General features: G+C 37.5%; 1 protein-coding gene across 1 annotated transcript in view; it reads right to left on the bottom strand.

Annotated features, from left to right (window-relative positions):
* Window positions 1-21,490, bottom strand: part of LOC150088255 (intermembrane lipid transfer protein VPS13A-like) — a 3,009,916-nt gene that overhangs the window by 641,227 nt on the left and 2,347,199 nt on the right. Inside the window, exon 64 of the mRNA XM_090370087.1 lies at window positions 18,587-18,726. Coding sequence (XP_090226213.1) covers window positions 18,587-18,726 — 140 coding nt within the window. The remainder of the gene's footprint in view (window positions 1-18,586; window positions 18,727-21,490) is intronic.

The raw sequence follows: 21,490 nt of genomic DNA, 5'->3' as shown, positions 1-21,490 counted from the left end.
GTAAGTGCAGCAGCCTGGAAAGTGAGGTGCTGGGGATTTCAAGTTCTGCTGGAAGTCATCATGGAACAAGTAAACACATGTGCACTGTTAGGGGGACTAACAGTAAGAAAGGTGCATGTAAACTTGCACATACGCCAATGTTAGGAGTATAGTAAATAAATTTGATGAATTTGAAGTGCTGGTTAACACATCACATGCAGATATTATTGGGACATCAGAGGCGTAGGATATCACACAGATATAAGGAATGCAGAATTGGAATTTGGGGAGTACGATGTGTAGAGAAAGTATTGAAAGGATTGAAAGATAGGGGGGGGGATCATGCTGTTAGTTAAGAAACACATAAAATCTAAAGAAGTGCAACCACAGTTGATATGGGAGGACAGTGCAGTAATGAATCAGTTGGGTGACATAAGCAGTGGGAGAGCAAAATTGAGAGGAGGAGGAGGAGTGTGTTATAGGCCTAATGACTCTGATGAATACAACGAATGACTGTAAAGAGAAATAGAGTGGGCCAGTAAATCAGACTGTCTTACAATGGGGGATTTTAATTTCTGACATTGACTGGAAAATGTGGGTTGGTCATTCGTACACTAGCAAGACTTCTGTGGATTTATAGAACTAATGATTGTTTTCTACAGCAGAGGGGTCAAGAGGCAACCAGAGGGAACAATACTCTTGATCTGATCTGATTATCAGCAGTAATATTTCATGCATTAAGAATTTGCAGATAAATGAACCACTAGGTGACAATGGTCACAATGTACTGATAAGGGATTTACTCAAAGATGTAACTACCATCAGGGGAAAAGGGAAGGGTTTTTGTTTTAGTAAAGGTGATTACAGTGATCTCAGACACTTTTTTAATTTTATACAGTGAAACCAACTGATGATGTTACAACAGCAAATTCTAAATGGGAAGCATTTAAAGAATTAACCTTGGATGGTACTAGGCTTTTCATACCAACTAAGAAATACTGTTAAAGGTTTAAGCCTAAATGGATGTAGGATGAACTAATGAGACTTGTGGCAGAGAATAAAAATGCATAGGATGCATATAAATTATCAGCTGACACAGAAGACTATGGTAGATATAAGCTAGTCTTTAATCAGGTCACAAAAGAGATTAAGCAAGCGAAGGCAGATTATGAGAAATCTTTGACAAAAGATGCAAAGACAAAAAAAAAACTTCTTTTCTTATGTACACTTTATAAGGAAGTGGACGAATCAGATTGGTCCACTTGATATGGATAGTTTGACTGTTGATGGTCCTACTCAGGTAGCTAATAAAGAATAAGTATTTTCCATCGGCATTCACACATGAGGAATTATTCAGGGAGGGGAATGCTAGAATTTTATCAAACTCTGGCAGGGAGTTAAATGACTTTTTAATAACTGAGATCAAAGTGGAGGAGAAATTGTTGAAGTTAAACTTAAGAAAGGCACCTGGGGTGGATGGGATCCATCCAGTTATATTAAATGAGGTGAGAATGGAAGTAAGCAAACCCTTAGCCATAATTATGACAAAAGATGCAAAGACAAACAAAAAAAACTTCTTTTTTTTATGTACATTTTATAAGGAAGGGGATGAATCAGATTGGTTCACTTCAGATCATCATGATTATGAGAGCATCCTTGGACTCAAGTCAGATCTTCATGAGCTGGAGATGCACAAATGTATCCCCAATTCACAGAAGGGGATCAAAGGGGGACATGAGTAATTACAGAACTGTTAGTTTAACTTCTGTTCCAGAGAAAATTATGGAGTCATTGGTTAAACAAGCATTGCAGGTCATCTAGACAAGAAAGCAGTTATAATTCAGACACAGCATGGGTTTGTTAAGGGGAAGTCTTGTGTGACCAATCTGATTGCATACTATGATGAGTTCACAAAGGAACTGGATTCAAAAAATAATTTTGATATTTATGCTTGGATTTCAGGAAAGCTTTTGACAGTTGCACATGGAAGACTACTGTAAAATGGCATTAAGGCAAGTTGCTACAATAGATGAAAGGATTGTTGAGTGGAAGAAGACAGAGAGTGGACTAATGGACTAATGTTATTAGTTGAGTTCCTCAGCAGTCTGTATTGGGCCCATTGTTGTTTTCTGTACTTATTAATGATATTGATAAAGGTATATCAAGCTTGGTATATCAGGTATATCAATGGACTAATGTTATTAGTTGAGTTCCCCAGCAGTCTGCGTTGGGCCCAGTGTTGTTTTCTGTACTTATCAATGATATTGATAAAGGTATATCAAGCTTAAGGTCCAAGTTTGCAGATGATACAAATGTTGGTAGGGTTGTTACTGACAGTACACTACTGCAAGAGGATCTAGAAAAGTTGGGCAGATGGGCTGAGAGGTGGCAACAGAAATTTAACATCGACAAATGAAGTACTGCATATGGGTAGCAGTAACCCCCAGAGTAGACTACCAAAACCAACTGTGCAGTAGTACACTCAGAGTACTGTAGAATGAAAAAGACCACCTGGGGTAATTGTGCAGTCGGATATGAAGTTTTCTGAGCAGTGCAGATAGGCTACCAGAGTAGCTCATGTGGCCTTGTCAATGATATTCAGCAATTTTGCTAGCAGGGATAAGGAGGTGATTATCCATTTGTGTAAGGTCATTGTCAGGCCACAGTAATGCATACAGATCTCGAGATCTCATTTTAGAAGGATGTAGAGCTGGTGGTATGAGTAGAGAGAAGGGCAATGACATTGGTGAGGGCAAGAAATGGTTGCTCTTACCAAGAATGGATCAAGTTCTGCAAATTGCAGCTTCTGGATACTAGGCACTTATTAGATGATCTGATTGAGGTATGATAAGGTATGATTGTGATAAGGCCTTGACTGGTTGTAGTAAGTTCAATGCTGATAGGCTGGTTGGTTGATTTGGGATTTTTTTGGTGCATCGGCATCTATGGCCATAATGTGCCATACATATGGTACGTATGGATGTTATTTCTTGCAGGTAGTGATAATTTCATAACTAGGACAACAAGATTATTATTTTTTTTTTTTTATTTTTATTAGCTAAAGGAGGTTATATATATTAATCATTTTGAGAAAAGTAATGATGTTTGAGACATTTATTTTATTACTCAAGATTGAAGCAAGTGTAAGAGTGTCTTTCGTTATGTCAGTAGTGAAAAGATTTTGGCATTCTCTTGCATATTTTCTGCATTCAACAAAGATACATTTTGTGGAAAGTGTAGTGTTACAGTGATGACACTGAGGGGCAGTCTCCCCTCTTAAGAGATAACAATGAGTAATGTTAATGTGGCCTTTTCTCAAACGAGCTAATACGTATTACCTCCTGCTGTCTAATTGAATTTAAGATTGAAGGCCATCACTCAAGATTTGGTTTAATACTTCAAAGCTTATTATTAAGCTGTTGCTGCCATGATAACTGCCACTGTCACGGCACATGCATTTTTCCTGGATTATTGGTCTATAATCTTCATGAGGAACTTTTCACTTGTTGTCAGACGGTAGGTTAGCTGATTTGGCAGCATTGTCTGCTAGTTCATTCCCAGGAATTGCTATATGTCCTGGAACCTAGCAGAAGCGTATATTTCTCCCAAGTACAAAGAGGTGATTATTTCTTTTACAACTGGGTGAGTGATGTTCATGGTGTTTTTCAGTGCTTGAAGTGCACTTAAAGAATCTGAGAAAATCATGCTGTTTTTAATATCCGAGGACTCAATGTAATTCAGTGAAACCTGAATAGCTATTAGTTCGGCAGAGAATATACTGAACTCACATAACTGATATGCTAGTGTGATGTTTGGGAAAACTGTGGCGATTGCAACATTCTTTGATCCATTGGTATGTATTACGATGAAGTTGGGAAACTGGTCTACTGCTGCATGATATAGTTGCAAGAAGTTTTCTTTATGTAAAGTAGATTTATTCCATTCATGTAGGTGTAAGTTGCATGTAGGTGGGGTTATGTTCCAAAGAGCAAGAGAGAATGGGAGGGTAAGTGCCACATTGTCTAAGGATAAATTTAGTTCTTCTAAGAGGTGTTTTATTCTCATACCCAAATGATGATTTGCATTAGGGCAGTTTTGGTATAACCTGCTGTGATGTGAAAAGTATCTGCCAGTTTGGGTGTTGTGGCATAGATCTAATTTTATATGCATAGCGTAGTATCAGCTGTTGTCTTCTGATGAAGAGAGGGGGTTCATGTGCTTTGGCATGTAAACTATGTATTGGAGACGTGTGATATGCTCCTAAGGCAATGCATATTGCACTATGATGGATAGGGTCAAGCCAGCAAAGGGGACTGGGTCTTGCTGAGTTATACAATGGTGCTCCATAGTCAAGCTTCGTTCTGATTAAGGCTCTATATAATCGTAACAAGGTAAGGCAATCAGCTCCCCACTTAGTTGCTGAAAGAACAATGGATGATATTTAGCTTTTTCTGATATGTTCTTAGTTTTTTAATATGTTCTAAAAAGGTAAATTTATGATCTAATGTGATTCTTAAGAACTGTATGGTGGGATGAACTGCTATTGATTGTCTGTTCAGTAGTAGTTTGGGATGTGATGGAGTTTACGCTGATGGCAAAAATGGATGCACAACGTTTTTTGCTGACAGAGTTGGAAGCCATTAGTTTGTGTCCATGCACTGATTTTATTTATTTTCCCTTGTAACTGTCACTCAACAGTATTTACATTCTTCGCATGACACAAAATGCAAAGATCATCTACAAAAAATTAAGGCCGCCGTAGCCTAGTGGTCAGGCGCGTGGATGCATAAGTACACGTGCTTTGAGTGACCGGGGTTCAAGCCCGTGACTGCTGAATACTGTGCTGTTTCTTGTATTCTGTCTATCTTGTGAACTCCTCTGACCGTTTGGTCGTCCCGGAGTATAAACAGAAAATTTATTTTATTTATTTTATTTAAATAGTGCGGCTTCAACAGTCTTCAGAAGTTGTTCAGCAATAGTGTTTATTGTAATTATAAAAAGTGTAGTGCTTACAACAGAGCCTTGGGGAACTCCTTCTTGTAAGAATATTTGGGATAAGGAAGTTTTAAATCGAACCTGAAATGTTCATTGGTATAGGAAGTTCGGTATTAAAATCAATAGATGACCTCAAAGTCCATGGTGATGTAATTTTCAGAGAATGCCATACTTCCATGTGGAATCATATGCTTTACTGATATTGAAGCAAACCATTACATGATGTTCTGATCTGAGGAATGCATTCTGTATGGAGTTCTCTAGTCTTACTAGTATATATACAGTTGATCTGTTTTGGCAAATACCAAATTGTGCAGAACTAGGAGATTAAATTTTTCTAGGTACCATATAAGTCGACGGATTATCATCTTTTCAAGAATTTTGCAGAGGCAACTAGTCAAGGCAATCAGTCTATAACAAGTGAGGTTTGTTGGGTCTCTTCCTGGTTTAAGGAAGCCAAGGACTGTAGCATGATGCCATTGTTTAGTGAATGTATCTTCTAGGTAAAATCTATTAAACAGGTCAAGGAGAGACTAATGATTCAGCACTTAGTTTCTGAATCATTGAATAGTGGATATTATCAGGTCCTACCACGCTGCACCTAGATGTTGACTGAGCTCTACGCAGTTCATAGATAGTGAATGGTATGTTACATTGTTCTTTCCCTTTTGATGAGAAGTTTAATTTTTGTTTTTCTGTATTTGTTTTAAAGCTCCTGAAAGTTGGTGTATAACTTTCCATTGATGATGCGCTGGCAAAAGTTTCTCCTAAGATATTGGCAATTTGAACAGGGGTCAGAAATGTTCTGTCCCCTCTGTTCCATGATAGGCACAGGAGTCGTCTGGTATTTGCCACTTATTTTTCTGATTATTTTCCAAATTTTATGTGTAGGGGTTTCTTGATTGATAGTTGAAGTAAAGCGGATCCAAGATGCCTTTTTATTACTGTGTCTAACATACCTTGCTCTTGCTCTGGAACATTTATAGTGGATAAGATTAGCTATAGTTGGACTGCAGCGAAAGGTATTCCACGCTTTATTTTGCTCTTTTTTCAGTCATATGGCATTCATCACTCCACCAGATTTTTGGGTGTATCGGCAATTTTGAAGAGGATTTTGGTATGCTTTTTTCAGCTGTATGCAGTGGTGAGCTATAGTGGGCTTGCGAGAGCCCATTGTTATTTTTTTTGAAAATTTGCGAGCCCATTGTTGAGACAATCATTTATTTTACAAATGAAATCTTAAATGCACAATTATTGAGTATCCAGAGCTGAAATTACGGTGTGGCGAACGGGGCCCCATTCCCAGCATTTTAATGGCACAATTGATCGGTTATGTATTTTTAAATTGCTTCATTTTTGATTTAATTATAGTCAGACCTCTGTTTAACCAACTTCTTTACACCAAATTTTTTTAAATTGCCTTTGGTAATTACATTTAAAATACATAGTTTCTGTAGAATGAAAATTATTTCTATGTAACGAACAGATTAGGAGAGACAACTTTGTATGCATTGTTCTCACCTCTGGCCTTTAGGTAATTAGAAAGCATGAATTAAGGGTGAAAGGGATTACCGTTCCACAATGTTAGTGGTGTCCATAAAACTTATGCAGCCACATTCCGAGAAGTTGTGCTAGTCAATATGCTTTCCATAGCCAGTCAGAGGATTAAGAAGATTCCCGACATGGATACGTGTGTTGTGGTTCCCCTTTACTCTGACAAAAGGGCGTATGTTTTTCGGAGAAGTGAGTGAGCCATGCCTTCCAGTAAATTTCTCCTGTCTATGTTTACATGGTCACAGTAGCTGAATATCTGAGTGATTCCGATATTTTGCACAGTATTCAAAGAACTAGCGACAACCAGTGGGGGGGATTGAGGAAACTAAGATATTATATAAACTTTAAGAAGATGAAATGTTGAGAGATTTTGAAACTTTGTCGAGCCTTTCACTGTGTAGAATATGTTCTAAAATATAATGGCATACAGGCAATAATTAAAAAAAAAAAACTGTATTACCAATCTCCAAAAAACTAACACGAATTAAGGATGATTGCTAAAGAACTTGATGTGTTATTGTTGTTGTTATTTGGTTTATAGGAGCATTCGCAACTAAGGCCATGTTGCTCCGGGATATGCGGTGGTCATTCCCTGACCTTTCCGCATCCTCCGTATTTGGTGGTGATGGGCTCGAACCCCAGTCTAATCAAGAAGCGTGTGCTACGCACTGCTGCTCCTTCCCACCTGGCTATGGAGGCGCCGAACTTGATGTGGAAACTACAAAGATTGTTCATGTGTCTGGGCTATGAAGAGCAGCTTGTAGCTTGCGAATGGTAATTGCGGGTTAAGGGAATTATACTGCATTGTGCAAACATTTTGGATCAGATGCCACCGTAGCACCCAGTGGTCAGGCACGCAAATGCATAAGTATACGTGCCTTAAGTGACTCGGGTTCAAGCACCCTGTCTGCTGAATACGGTGCTGTTTCTTGTATTCTCTCTACTTTGTGAACTCCTCTGATGGTAGGATCACCCTGGATTATAAACAGATAATTTATTTTTATTTGGGATTGTTAAAGCGACTTTTAAATCTGGAATTTCTTAACCATTTAGCACTAATGATCAACATCCTGCAGGAGCTCTCTTACATTTCAGAAGCTTTACAGATTCACTATGGCTAAAGCAGATAAATTAATTATTCGAACTATCAATGCTATTGCTAATTTGAAAAATTCTGAAGGAAATTATGAAGCTAAAATTGAGAGCATGTTGAAGTGGAAAGAATTTGAAGGAATCAAAATCAAAAGTAAGAACTGTAAAATTACCTCGTGACAAGTTATTAAATGCATTGTTTTATCCTTAAAGGATAAGTTGTTAATGCAACAGGGTGATTTTAAATTAAATAAAAAAAATAATGATGCCATTGAAAGAAATTTTAAACATATTCTACCGGAAAACGTGGAATTTAAAATAACTTTTGTCTCGGTGGCAAGACTGTGAAAATCGAATAAGAAATTTGTTTTTTGATAAAATATGAAATAAAAATTAATGATTTTAGTGATTTTGTCAAAGACAGTTTATCTTTAAAATCGAGTGAAATTCCCTTTACAATTAAGAAAGCCAAAAATATCTTTGAAACCCTTGCGATTAGCAGTGCTGAAACTGAGCGAGCTTTCAGCGTAATGAATAATATCGTGTGAATGAATGAATAATGTTGAAAATTAAAAAACGTTGCAGATTATGATGACCATACATCTAAATGGAAAACCATTGCTTCAATTTGATCCGGTTCATTATGTCAATATTAATAAAGTAAATTTCATATGGCAATTTTTAAAAGAAAATTTTCTTGAATATTTGTGCAATTTTTTTTCGTGTAATCTGTGATTTTTGTGTACCTTTTCTAGAACAGTTTGATTTTTATGTAACATTTGTTTTTATAATCCAGAATGTTTTTTGATAATTCATTATTTGTAATATGGGAAATATTTTTGTTATTTTTTATTCGCAACATTAAAATTTTATCATGAAAAAAATGTTATCCATTATATTTCCCTGGTTGTAAAAAAAAGAATAAAAAAGTTGTGCGTCTGCCGAGCACGAGCGGTAGATGGTTATATGTGAAACATCCTTCGCGTCACTATATGACGTAACATAGTTGTGACGTCATACTTTTCAAAAATTCCAAACAGTTAGAACTCGAGATATCGTACTGGTCACAAAAAATGCATCACGCGCTCTAATCTAATCATACTACTAGTAAGTGTCCCACACAGACTAGTTGTCTGAGCGTGGGAAGCACCTCTGGCAGATGCCGCGGATGACGTCACTTCCGTGACCGATCAGATTTACTCGGTAGGTACCCCCCCCCCCCCTCCAAAAGAATGTTTCACATCAAAAAGTCGGCAAAAGTGTGAGGCCACTGTTAAAATATTCACAGCTCACCACTGGCTGTATGTAATATTGTTTTTGTGACATAGTCAACCACTTCATCGGTTGGGGATTCTTGGATTATATCCAGGTTAAATTTAGCTAGTTTTTTATAGGTCTGCCAATCTGCTTATCAGTGAGCCACTGTGGAATTTTAGTAGGTTGATAAGAGGGTTTGTTCATCAAATGAATTAGTATGGGAAAATGATCACTATACATAGGATCATCGTTTATTGTCCACTTTAGAATAGTGTTCAGGGTTGCTGAACTGAAGGCAAGTCTATTGCAGTATTAGTTCCAGAAGGAAGGTGAACATATGTTGGTGACCCATCATTTACAAGAAGAAGGTTGTTGTCATTTAAACATTGTTCAATTAGTTTTCCTCTTTGATCTATGTGGTTGTTACCCCATAGTGTGTGATGTCCATTTAAATCTCCCAGAATGAAGAAAGGCATGGAGGAGCTGGGCAATGAGACTATTTAGATCGTTTTGTTGAATGATATCACTTGGTGGAATGTATAAGGAGCAGACTGTAATGTGAATGTCAGCAGCTACATGGACGGCTACTGCCTCAAGTGGAGAATTCAGTGAGACACGTTGGAAGGAACATGTGGGTTTACTAAACAGCTACACCACCACCACCACGTGCAGTCTTTTGGTGGGTTCTGTCTTTTCTAAAGAAATTATACTGAAACAGTTTTGGTGTATCTTGAGGTTTTAAATATGTCTCTTGAAGTCAGAGACATATTGGCATATATTTAGAGGTAAGATCATATTCATCATCAATACTGGCACAGAAACTACAACAATTCCAGTGAATTATTTGTTTCTTGTTAGGCTTTCGGAACATTTTTGTGTTGTTGAAGTTCTCTGGTTTTCACTCTTGTTTTTATCTTTTTTAGGAAAGTAAGACTTTCCCTTGTCCATATCTTCTTCAACAAAACTTCCTAAGACACCATCATCTGCAGATTTTTTACGTGGTATGATATTGGTGTATTGACTGCTTGAGTTTGGGTTGTATTGTACACAGTTTTGATGTAATTTGAGAAAGACTCTTCTGGGGGGGGGAGGTACTGATAACTCAGTTTGCACTGCTGTTGACTGGTATCGTTTGGTGATTAAGGCATATGTCTGTTTGGATGGGTTGAAGGTGAGATTATCCACTTTGCTTCTTGATAGGAAACACTGTGGTTTGTGTTGTACTTTCGAATAAGTTTTTCGCTTTTCCAGTGTTCACATGTTCTAGCACAAGCTGGTGGTCATTTTTTTGGAATATAGGGTCTGACATTGCATACCAGATATCTGGCCTTAATGGACGATGCGGTGTGTTAAATGTCAAGATGAGATTTCATGTAGAGGTCAGATTGCCATCTTTTCTGGTGGAGATTCTTTTGACTTGAATTACTCCTTGATCTTTAAGTTCTTTTAACATTTCCTCTTCAGATACATCTAATAAATTCCAGTCTGAGATCACTCCTTTAGAGGTGTTCAGTGATCTGTGGGGTGTGTCACAGTTACTGGTAAACCTACGAAGAGATTGATGTTCAAAAGTCACTCAGAATGTTTGGCATTAGAGGTCTCAATAAGAATATCTCCTGACTTCAGTCTCTTTACGGACTTGGGAGATCCAGCTCTACTTTATAATTCCTTTTGGACTCTGAATGGTGAGAGTTTTCCAATTGCATTTTCACCAGTTGAGTGAATGATCAAGAAAGTTGGAACTGGATGTGCCTCTGTCTGTTTTCTGGTTTGGAAGTTCCTGCAATGGAACTATCTTTCTTTTTAGGTGTCTAGGGTGCGTCTGGCAGCCTAGATAAGTCAGTTATTGTTATCTGTTTTTTTTTTTTTTTTTTTGATCTGGGGGTATGTGGTCATTCCCTGACCTTTCCGCACCCTCTGTATTTGGTGGTCATGTGCTTGAACTCCAGTCTAATCAAGAAGCGTATGCTACGCACTGCTGCTCCTGCCCACCTGGCTATGGAGGCACCAGATAAGTCAGAGTTTTATTTATTCATGACATGCTCTTTTTGGCCCTGGGAGATTATCTTTTTCTCCCAGGTTACCAGCCCAACTATGTGGAGACAAAGCAGTGAATATGTGTCGAAGAGGCACTTCACTTCGAAGTTTATATTTTATCTTATTGTATTTTAACACTTTTATCTTATTTTATTTCTGTTTTATCTTATGTATATATCATTTTTATTTTAATAAAATTTATTTTAACCAGTTAGTCGGTCGTCACAAGAAACTTGGATGATATAATGCAACCCAACGCACAAGGCCTGTTTTCTAATCGTCACTAATATCGCTTGGCACTTGGGGCCAATGCTGATAGGATTCATCCTCTTGTTCAGATTATGCACCTGAGGGTAGTGAGTGGCTGATTGCTGGAATCTGCCATTGTGGAAATTGATAGCTTAAATAAATTCAAGGAAGAACTGGACAAACTTTTGAAGTGAATGGATTGGTGAAATGAGATGTTTATTTTTTTTTTTTTTGGCTGATGCCGTATAAGCTTGCTTCTTTACATCATATACCTCTACTAATTCTAATGCTAATGATAAGGCGCCTCCGTAGCCAGGTGGGAAGGAGCAGCAGTGCGTAGCACACGCTTCTTGATTAGACCGGGATTCGAGCCCGTCACCACCAAATACGGAGGATGTGGAAAGGTCAGGGAATGACCACCGCATATCCCGGAGCAATATGGCCTTAGTTGCTAATGCTCCTAAAAACCAAATAACAAACAAACAAACAAACAAGCTAATGCTAACTCTTAAACAATCTCAAAACCTTCCATCTGAATAACCATCTGCAGTAGGGATTCCATCAATGTCGTAATATTGATGTTAATTGACACCAGTCAATGTGATAATTGACTGGTGTCAATTAACTTGTGATAACTGGAGATAATGGCTTATGTTGTACATCTTTGGACAAATTCAATGTAAAATTTGGTGAAATTAAAGCAGCTCCTCTTGACATTTCAAACGCTTTTGACTGCATTTGGCATAAGTGTCTTCTAAATAAGCTTCCATCTTACTAATTTTTTAAATTGGGCATATAGTTTTCTTTTTTGACCACTCTTGCGGATGATGGCAGATGGATCTCTGTGTCCTAATGTCTCCTCTAATGTGTTCCTGGAGGTTCAGTGTTTTCTCCCACTCTTTTCCTCTTGTGCATTAATGACCTTCTTCCATTAAGAAGAAATCCTATCCATGGTTTTGGTAATATGGTAGCATATTGCATTACACCAGTGGTTTTCAACCGGGGTGTGCCGCAACAACATTCCAGGGGTGCCACGTAATTTGGGTTTAAGTTACTTAAACTTATTATTATTTAATTTATATGTTTATTTCATTATAAAAAAGTGTACAGCACCTTTTTAATTTTGTGGTGATCTATAATTGATGTTTACTTTGTACCTCTGTATAAAGAATAAAATTATATACTGTATATATATAATTTGTTAATTATATTATTGTAATAAATATCATATAACATATATATTTTTTAATATTATATATATATATACATACAGAGAGAGAGAGAGAGAGAGAATCGGATCTAACAGGCAGAAAGTTGAGTAGGGGTGCCGCAAAATCAAATAAATTACTTAGGGGTGCCGTTATTAAAAAAAGGTTGAAAACCACTGCATTACACCTTCCAGTTTGAGAAACCTTCTGCTGCACACCTTCAACTTCTCAAATATTCACTACCAATTCCTTAAATGCATATCTCCAGGTAATTCCAGTGAGAATTACCTTGAGATTTTAGACGGATTGAATTAACTTAGATTATTTCAATCCTTCTAAAACTTAGAAGTCTTAAATGTCGCAAAGAGGATTCTTCTGCTCTTATGCTTATCTTTGATGACACTATGATTCCTAGGCAAGATCATACATCTCTATTGGGGATTAGAAGTCAGGGTAATCCACAAATTGTTTAGAATCTTTAGAATCCTTTTCCTTCAAACAGCTGTCCACTCTATACAAATTACAAATCCCCTCTACAACGGAAAATATTGTTTCCACATCTAGGGCACTGCACCCAAAACTCTCTTAGTCTTCTAGATTCTATTCAAAAGAAGGCAGTTAGATGATTTAATGACTCCTCTCTGACAGAGTCTCTCCACTCTGTCTTACAGATGTTTTGTTTTTGCTACATTCCTTTTCTATAGACACCTCCATGATCACTGTTCTTCTGAATTTGCTTCTATAATTCCTGTTCTCTCTTCCACAGCAGTCTGAACACATACCAGTCAACATGAATTTACTGTCCAACTTCAAACTCACAGAACCAACTTTTCTTCTTCCTCATTTATTCATTCAACTTCCAGTTTCTGGAATAATCTTCATCCTGAAAATTACAATCTACAGCAATTCAAGTCAGTCTAATATCAACAAGTATTTTCTTTTGTATTCTTAACTTTAGCCCGCGCACGATATTTAGTACTATAGGTTCGAATACCTCTGGTGTTAGGGTTTTCATAGAAAAAAAAAAAGAATGTGTGCCTTCTCATTTCACTCTTGCTCAAAATGAGTCGGTTAAAATATCCGAATTATATTAGCATTACTAGAGGCATATGGGGCAAAAAAGCAAGCTTATATATCATCAGCCAAAAAAAAAAAAAAAAAAACACTCCTTCCCAATTCATCCATCCATCGCTTCAAATGTTGGTCTACTTCTGCCTTGAACTTATTTAACTACAACAGATGGAAATTTGTGCCAAATCTCAACCACCCTCTCGTTAAAGACAAATTTCCACACATTTATTCTATAATTGTATTTCCTCAACTTGAAATATATGTCCCATCCAGTGAGTAATCTGAGCAAGGGGAAGAATACCATCAACATTCAGCATGCTCTACACCTCAATCAGATCACCTTGCAGGTGCCTAGTCTCCAGACACTGCAACTTGAAGAACTTAAGCTTTTCTGGTAACAGCAACCCGATGTTCCACTCACTAATCTCATTGCCCTTCTCTGTAATCGTTCCATCAGCTCTATATCCTTCCTAAAATGAGGCCTCTAGACTGTATGCAGTACTGAAGGTGTGGCCTAACCATTATCTTATACAAGGGGACAATCACCTTCTTATCCCTGCGAGAAAAATTTCTGTACTCCTGTATATCACTGACAAGACACTATGAGCTACTCATGCAGCCTGACTAAACTGCTCAGATAACTTCATATCTGACTGTACAATTACCCTGAGGTTCTTTTCATTCTCCAATATCCTGAGCATAGTACCACACAGTTGTTATGTTACTCTGGGGTTACTGCATCCCATTTGCAGTACTTTTGCCAATTTGCCAATGTTAGACTCCAGTTGCCACCGCTCAGCACATCTGCTTAACTTTTCCAGATCCTGTTGTAGTAGTGTACTATCATTACTGTAATTATAATCTTATCCCTGCCAACCTTCATATCGTCAGTAAACTTAGACGTTAACCCTGATATAAATTCATAAATATTTTTGATAAATACAGAAAACAACAATAAGCCAAACACCGAACCCTGGGGAACTCCACTAATAACATTAGTCCACAAAGTGCAGTGTCCATTGATTACCAATCTCTGTTTTCTTCCACTCAACCCTCCTTTTATCCATTGTAGCAACTTGCCCTTAATGCCATACTGCACCAATTTGTCTTCCATGTGCAACAGTATAAAAAGCTTTCCTAAAACCCAAGTATATGATATCAAAATTATTTTGATTATTTTGCATCTAAAAAACTTGGTTTTCTCTTTCGTTCTTGGCATTACTTTTCTTCCAAACAGCTGTTACAAATCGCAAATTCGACCTACCATGGAATATTGTTCCCACATCTGGGGTGGTGCTCCCAAAACCTCTCTCAGGCATCTAGATTCCATTCAGGAGAGGGTAGTTAGGTTAATTATTGACTCCTCTCTAACAGAGTCTCTCCACTCACTGTCTCAATGACATACTGTTTCTGCTACATGCCTTTTCTACAGATACTTCCACGGGCACTGTTCTTCCGAATCGGCTTCTATAATTCTCGCTCTCTCTTTCAAAACAGTCCAAACACGTGCTGCCACCAGCCAACACCCATTTACTGTCCTTCAATCTCACAGAACCAACTTTTCATCTTCCTCATTTATTCATTCAACTGCTATTTTTTGGAACAACCTTCCTTCATAAGTATTTCCTGAAAATTACAGTCTACAGAAGATCAAGTCAACAAATATCTTCTTTCATCTTCTCAACCTCCATCCCAAGCACGGTACTAAGTACTATAGGTTCTAATACCTCTCGTGTTTGGGGTTTTCATAAAAAAAAATTTAAAAAAAAAGATGCAAAATACTCATTCAGTTTGTCAGCTACCTGAACAGAATCATCAACAATCAAACTGATGATGTCAAGTTGACCAATCTAATTCATCCCCTTCCTTCTAGAGTTTAAATATATAAAGAAGTCTTTGCTGCTTTTCTTTGCATCCTTTGTCTAAGATTTCGCATAATCTGCCTTCGCTTGCTTAACTTCCTTTGTGACTTGATTACAGACTATTTTATATCTACCATAGTCTTTTGTGTAAACTGATAATTTATATGCATCCTATGCATTTTTCTTCTCTGTCACGAGTCTCATTAGTTCATCTGACATCCATTTATGACTAATCCCCGAACAGTATTTCCAAGAATGCTTGAATGCTTGCCATTTAGAATTTGCTCTTGGTAACATCATCAGTTGTTCCCAATGTATAGAATTTAAAAAATCTGTGAGACCACTGTAGTCGCCTTTACGAAAGCTAACCCTTCCCCTTATTGCTGATGGTAGTTACATCTTTAAGTAAATCCCACTTCGGCACACTGTGATCACTGCCACCTAGTGGTTCCTTTATCTGCAGATTTTTAATGCATGAAGAATCACTGCTGATAATCCAATCAAGAGTATTACTCCCTCTGGTTGCCTCCCGAACATGCTGCTGTAGAAAACGATCATCGAGTAAATCCACAAAATTCTTGCTTCTGTGTGAGTGACCAACCCACAAGTACCAGTCTATATCTGGGAAGTTAAAATACCCCATTATAAGACAATTTGATTTACTGGCCCATTCTATTTCTCTGTACTCATCAGAGTCATTAGGCCTATAACACACTCTTACTCTCAACTTAGTAGTTTCCCAGTGCTTATGTTACACCAAGCTGACTCAACACAGCATTATCCTCCCCATGTCAAATGGATGCAATTCCTTATGTGTTTCTTAACTAACAGCATCACCCCTCCTCCCCTTCTATCCTGTCTATCCTTTATGTACACATTGTACTCCCAAAATTCCAATTCTGCATTCGTTATTTTTGTGTGATACCATGTCTCTGATATCCCAACAACATCAGCTTTTAATGTCTTATACTCCTAGCATTGGTGCACATGCAAGTATAGATGCACATGTTCTTTCTCTTAGTTACTCTAACAAAACCCATGTATTTACTTGTTCCATGATGACTCCCAGTACTCCTTGAAATCCCCAGTACCTTGTTTTCCAGGCTGCTGCTCATTCCAATAGAAGCACTGCAAAAATCACTTTCATTTCTGTCTGTGGATACTGTTAATCTATTATTCTGTGAAATCGCAAAGCTGGCAGGTAGCTAAATACAGAATATATATGCCCAAAAAGTAGTAGTAATAGTGGTAATTGAGGCATGTGATGCAAAAAAGCAAGCTTATGTAGCATTAGCCAAAAAAAAAAAAAAAAAAAAAATCCATATTTCACACATCCATTCCCTCTAAACATTTATCCAGTTCCATTCCTCCTTGAATTTATTTAAGCTATCAACTTCCTCAATGACAGATGGAAGTTTGTTCCAGCAATCAACTACCCGCTGGCTAAAGGCAAATTTCTGCAGATCTATTCTATAACTGTCTTTCCTCAATTTGAATTTATGCTCCCTCAGGTTCGTAATCTGAGCAAGAGGAAGAATCCCATCAAAAATGAGCCTGCTGAGCCCATTTAAGGCCTTATACACCTCAATCAGATCACCTCACAGGTGTCTAGTCTCCAGACGTTGTAATTTGCAGAACTTAAACCTTTCTTGTTAAGACCCCCCCCCTTTTGTTCCCCTCACCAACCTTGTTGCCCTTCTCTGTACTTGCCCAAGCAACTCTGCATCCGTTCTAAAATGAGGCCTCCTGACCTGTACGCAGTACTCAAGGCATGTCCTGACCATTGACTTGTACAAATGGCTAATCACCTCCTTTTCCCTACTAGCAAAATTCCTGTATATCATTGACAACACCCCATGACCTGCTCTGGTAACCTGTCTGCACTGCTCAGATAATTTCATATCTGACTGCACAATTACTCCCAGGTCTTTTTCATTTTCTACCACCCTAAGTGGAGTACCACACAGTTAGTACATTTCTCTTAACAAATTCATGGTGACTAAAACCTTCAAAATACTTATTTATTACAATTAAAACTCTACTACTCTTCTGCGCTATTGGTTATGCTACATTATTCCCGCCAAACACCGACATGATAGAGGTATGAGCAGAGAGGTGTAACTTACAAAATCACTAGTTAAATTTCAAAAAATAAACTAACAAATGCTAATGAGCCTAATTAATCTATTTGTAAAACACAAATTAACATGTTAACTAATCAAAAATACAATAATATTTTAAATAAAACCTATCTGTTTGCAGCAGCTCCAGAAGTCCACTTCTTCAACCTATAGCCTCATTCACAGAATTGTAGTAAACCAAACAAATATATAGAATCTGCTGAGAGAAAAAGAAAGTAGTTACCAGTCAAACAACCTTATGACTTCTAATGTTTTTGGTCCCCTGCCTTTTACTCTGACTGTTGAAAATGTGGTGCTCATAAACTTCATTTATATTTTGGGCATATTGCCTGTTAACAGTTCTCTACAACTGGATATGAGTTTTGTTACTTGTAATCTATTTGGAAAGTGCTTGGTTCAAATTCTATCAGAGACTGCAGAAATTGTTAAAGGCATCTTGAATCCTGGCTGTAGTTAGTTAGTCAGTCATTTGAGAAGGGATTAGAGTTTACTCTAAGAGTTATTCCATGTTTTTTAGCTCACACGACATTCAAAACAGTCTGTTAACACACACTTGTATATAATAATACATAACACACACACACACACACACAGCAAGACAAAATACACACAATAAAATAAATTTTCTGTTTATACTCCGGGACGACCAAACGGTCAGAGGAGTTCACAAGATAGATAGAATACAAGAAACAGCACCGTATTCAGTAGTCACGGGCTTGAACCCCGGTCACTCAAGGAACGTGTACTTATGCACCCGCGCTCCTGACCACTAGGCTAATAAGGCATAACATACAGCACAATATGGGATGTTCATGCACTATGTAAATAATTATAATAGTGAAGCCTATTAAAATTTATTTGTATATAATTCCAAAGTCATTAATAAGATATGGCACTAGGACAATAGTATACAAAAAATGTGCAATGGATACCTGAAACAAGGACAGCCTAGAAATTAAAAAGAATGGTATGTTGTTAATCCATTAGTGATTGACAACATTTAGGGTTATTCGAAGAGATTGTAAGAGCTTCTCATGCCACCGTAATTAAATGGAACTTGTCTGCAGGATAGTAACACAGAGGGACAACTTATAGGGAAAAGAAATGAGATCAAATCTTATTCTGATATTGCACACATTACCTTTCTGGCTTTCCGAGCTACTCTTTCATCCTGTGTGAAGAGTAAAACTCTCTGAGCACTATCTAAGTAGGAAACCCAATAGACAACTACTTTATCCTTTCTAGTTTTTCTAGGCAGTACCTCTTCTGATTCACTATCATCTGCAAATACAAGAAAATAATTTTATTGTTCCAAAACTAGCCAAACACAAATATGTCTTTTGTTTGTAAATTAATTCATTTTAAAAATGAAATTAAAAAATATAATAATTAAATTTATGAACTCGTTTTGTTTATGAACTGCTTATAGGCAAATCTGTAGGTATTTTAGGTACAATTACAATATAAAAACAGAAAAATATTTATTTTCAGAAAATAGAACTATTTTATTAGGTCAGAATCAATGCAGATAAAAGGATATATTAATAATATGTTAGCAGATGTTTATATACAGTAATGAAACAATTTTCAAAACAAATTCTGAAGCACAAGAAATTTGAAAATTTACTATTATTTATTATTTATTATGAAAAAAGATACTTCTTTGCATGTTTTCATTGGAAAAAAAATTTAATAGAGTTAACTGCGATTAATAAATATACAAATATTAAACAACATATTCCACATCTTATCTTGAACCTCTCTTCAGTGGTTCAAGGGTTTTAACACAAAAACTGAACTACTAAATTACATATCCAAGAAATAACAAAGCACTGAAATAAAAGAAAAACAAAAGAAAAAAAATTTACTGAAACTGGAATGCACACTGACTTGTTCAGTAGAATGGTGAAAGGGCACTGTATACCTTTTGTCCTCCTGATTGCTATTATTATTATTATTATTATTAGCTATATGGTGCAAGGAAGCCAGGAGGCTTATGCTTCACCAGCCAAAAAAATTCCCGAGTTATACTGAGAGAGAGAGAGAGAGAGATTTTGTGATTTGGTTTTTTAGGAGCATTAGCAACTAAGGCCATATTGCTCTGGGATATGCGGTGGTCATTCCATGACCTTTCCGCATCCTCCGTATTTGGTGGTGACGGGCTCGAACCCCGGTTTAATCAAGAAGCATGTGCTATGCACTGCTGCTCCTTCCCACCTGGCTACGGAGGCGCCTAGAGAAAGAGAGAGAGAGAGAGAGAGAGAGAGAGAGAGAGAGAGAGAGAGAGAGAGAGAGAGAGAGTCAAAAGTAGAAGGGAATCACCAAGAAAGAGAAGAATGATGATATCCAGCTCAGGGCCCTGGATGTGCCAAGCCCATACTCACCAGATGTGAGCCCCTGGGGTCAATTGGATGTCTTTGCTTGTATGATGCTACTCCAAGTACTGGGACAGATTTTCCCAGTGTCACTGGTTGCAGGTTTTACTTATAGGAATAAGACTAGCGGCAGTCAATGTGGGAAGGGGGAGGGTAAAAGAATGGAAACTGCCAGGAAGAATTAGAAAAAAAAAAAAAAAGATTTGGTGGGGGGGGGTAGGCGGCATGCTTATTTTACATTATTTCAGTTGATGTTGTTGAATATGGAATCCTGTATAATAACAGCCTCCATAGCCGAGTAGGCATTTGTGAGGGTACAAAAGTGCATGCATTAGTGACCGTGGTTCAAGTCACGTGACTACCGTACTTGGTAGTCACCTGACTATTAAGTACGGTAGAATGTTCTTGTATTCTCTCTCTCTCTCTCTCTCTCTCTGTTTTACGGACTCCTCTGATCTCGTGTGGTCATCCCGGAGTATAGACAGAAAAATTAATTTAATTTTTCTATTGTCTCTCTCTCTCTCTCTCCTCCCCACCCCTCTGTGTTGTTTTCCATATCTAGCAGAATTTTAGGATTTTTTTTAATCAAAACTCTATTTATTGGATATGACGAAAAATATCATACCTGAAACCACGTAGCTCAGCCTATGGCTGATATGACTGTTTATTCTAATTTTCTAAAAGTTTATCCTGTGCAGTGCTTCTAACACTGGTTTATTATCTTATAGTTGATGCCCTTCCTTCTGTGTCTGTGCATGCGTGTGTGTGTGGGGGTTAATGATATACTTTAACATGGTGTTTCATTTAAGTGGACTCTGAAATTGCGGTCACTGGGGGGAGGCAGCAAATTTTAAAAATGGCTTGTTATCGTAAAGTTTTGTGGATTACAGAAATGAAAGGAGACAGCGATATATTAAGGGACAGCTATTTTCATATCACATCTTATATATAATATAGATAGAAAGAGCTATTTTTATTAAACTTTCTTTCATTTGCTACAGCTGAGTTATAAATTCAGGGGCTGCACAAGTAAAGTGCCTTGAGGCTATTTTTAAATACCCAACTTAGTACTAAGGTTGTCAGTTCTATAATTTAACACCGTGGAGTGTCAGGCAAGAATAATTTCAACCATTGGACTTAAGTCAAGGCTAACCACAGAGACTGGGCTTTTAACATAGTGATTAGCCTTGAGTGACACCCTAAGGCAGAGATCAGAGATGGACAAAAATGTCCATCTAACTGGGCATTTTTGTCCAGTTAGTTAATCCATATTTCGATGGATTAACAAAAATGCTAAGAGGGTTCATTCAATTCCCTTTACAATCAGCCATGATACCACAATAGGGCAACTTACTCTTGGTGTTGAACTATTTTCAAGTGAGGTCCATACAATCTGGACTTGGGCCAGTGAAGGGGCTTGAACCTGTCATCAGAGAATTTGCAAATTGTGAGTTAGGCTAGTTGTTCCCATGCTGGCAGCAACAAAGCCTGTCCAAAGTACTGGGTTGCTCCTACAGCCAGAAGGACTTGTTGAAAACCCATCAATGCAGGCAGCAGAGGCGGTTGCGGTGGATAATTCAGCAACATTGGGACTATTAGGCATTAGGGGAGTGGGTGCGAAAGTACATGAGAACAGGCAAAGTTTTTAAGGGCTCCAGAAAATAGAGAAG

The sequence above is a fragment of the Mastigoproctus giganteus genome, chromosome 3, assembly GCF_048544385.1.
Source record: "Mastigoproctus giganteus isolate SK-2022 chromosome 3, ASM4854438v1, whole genome shotgun sequence".
Lineage (NCBI taxonomy): Eukaryota > Metazoa > Arthropoda > Arachnida > Uropygi > Thelyphonidae > Mastigoproctus > Mastigoproctus giganteus.
This window is presented reverse-complemented; position numbering and strand designations above follow the sequence as displayed.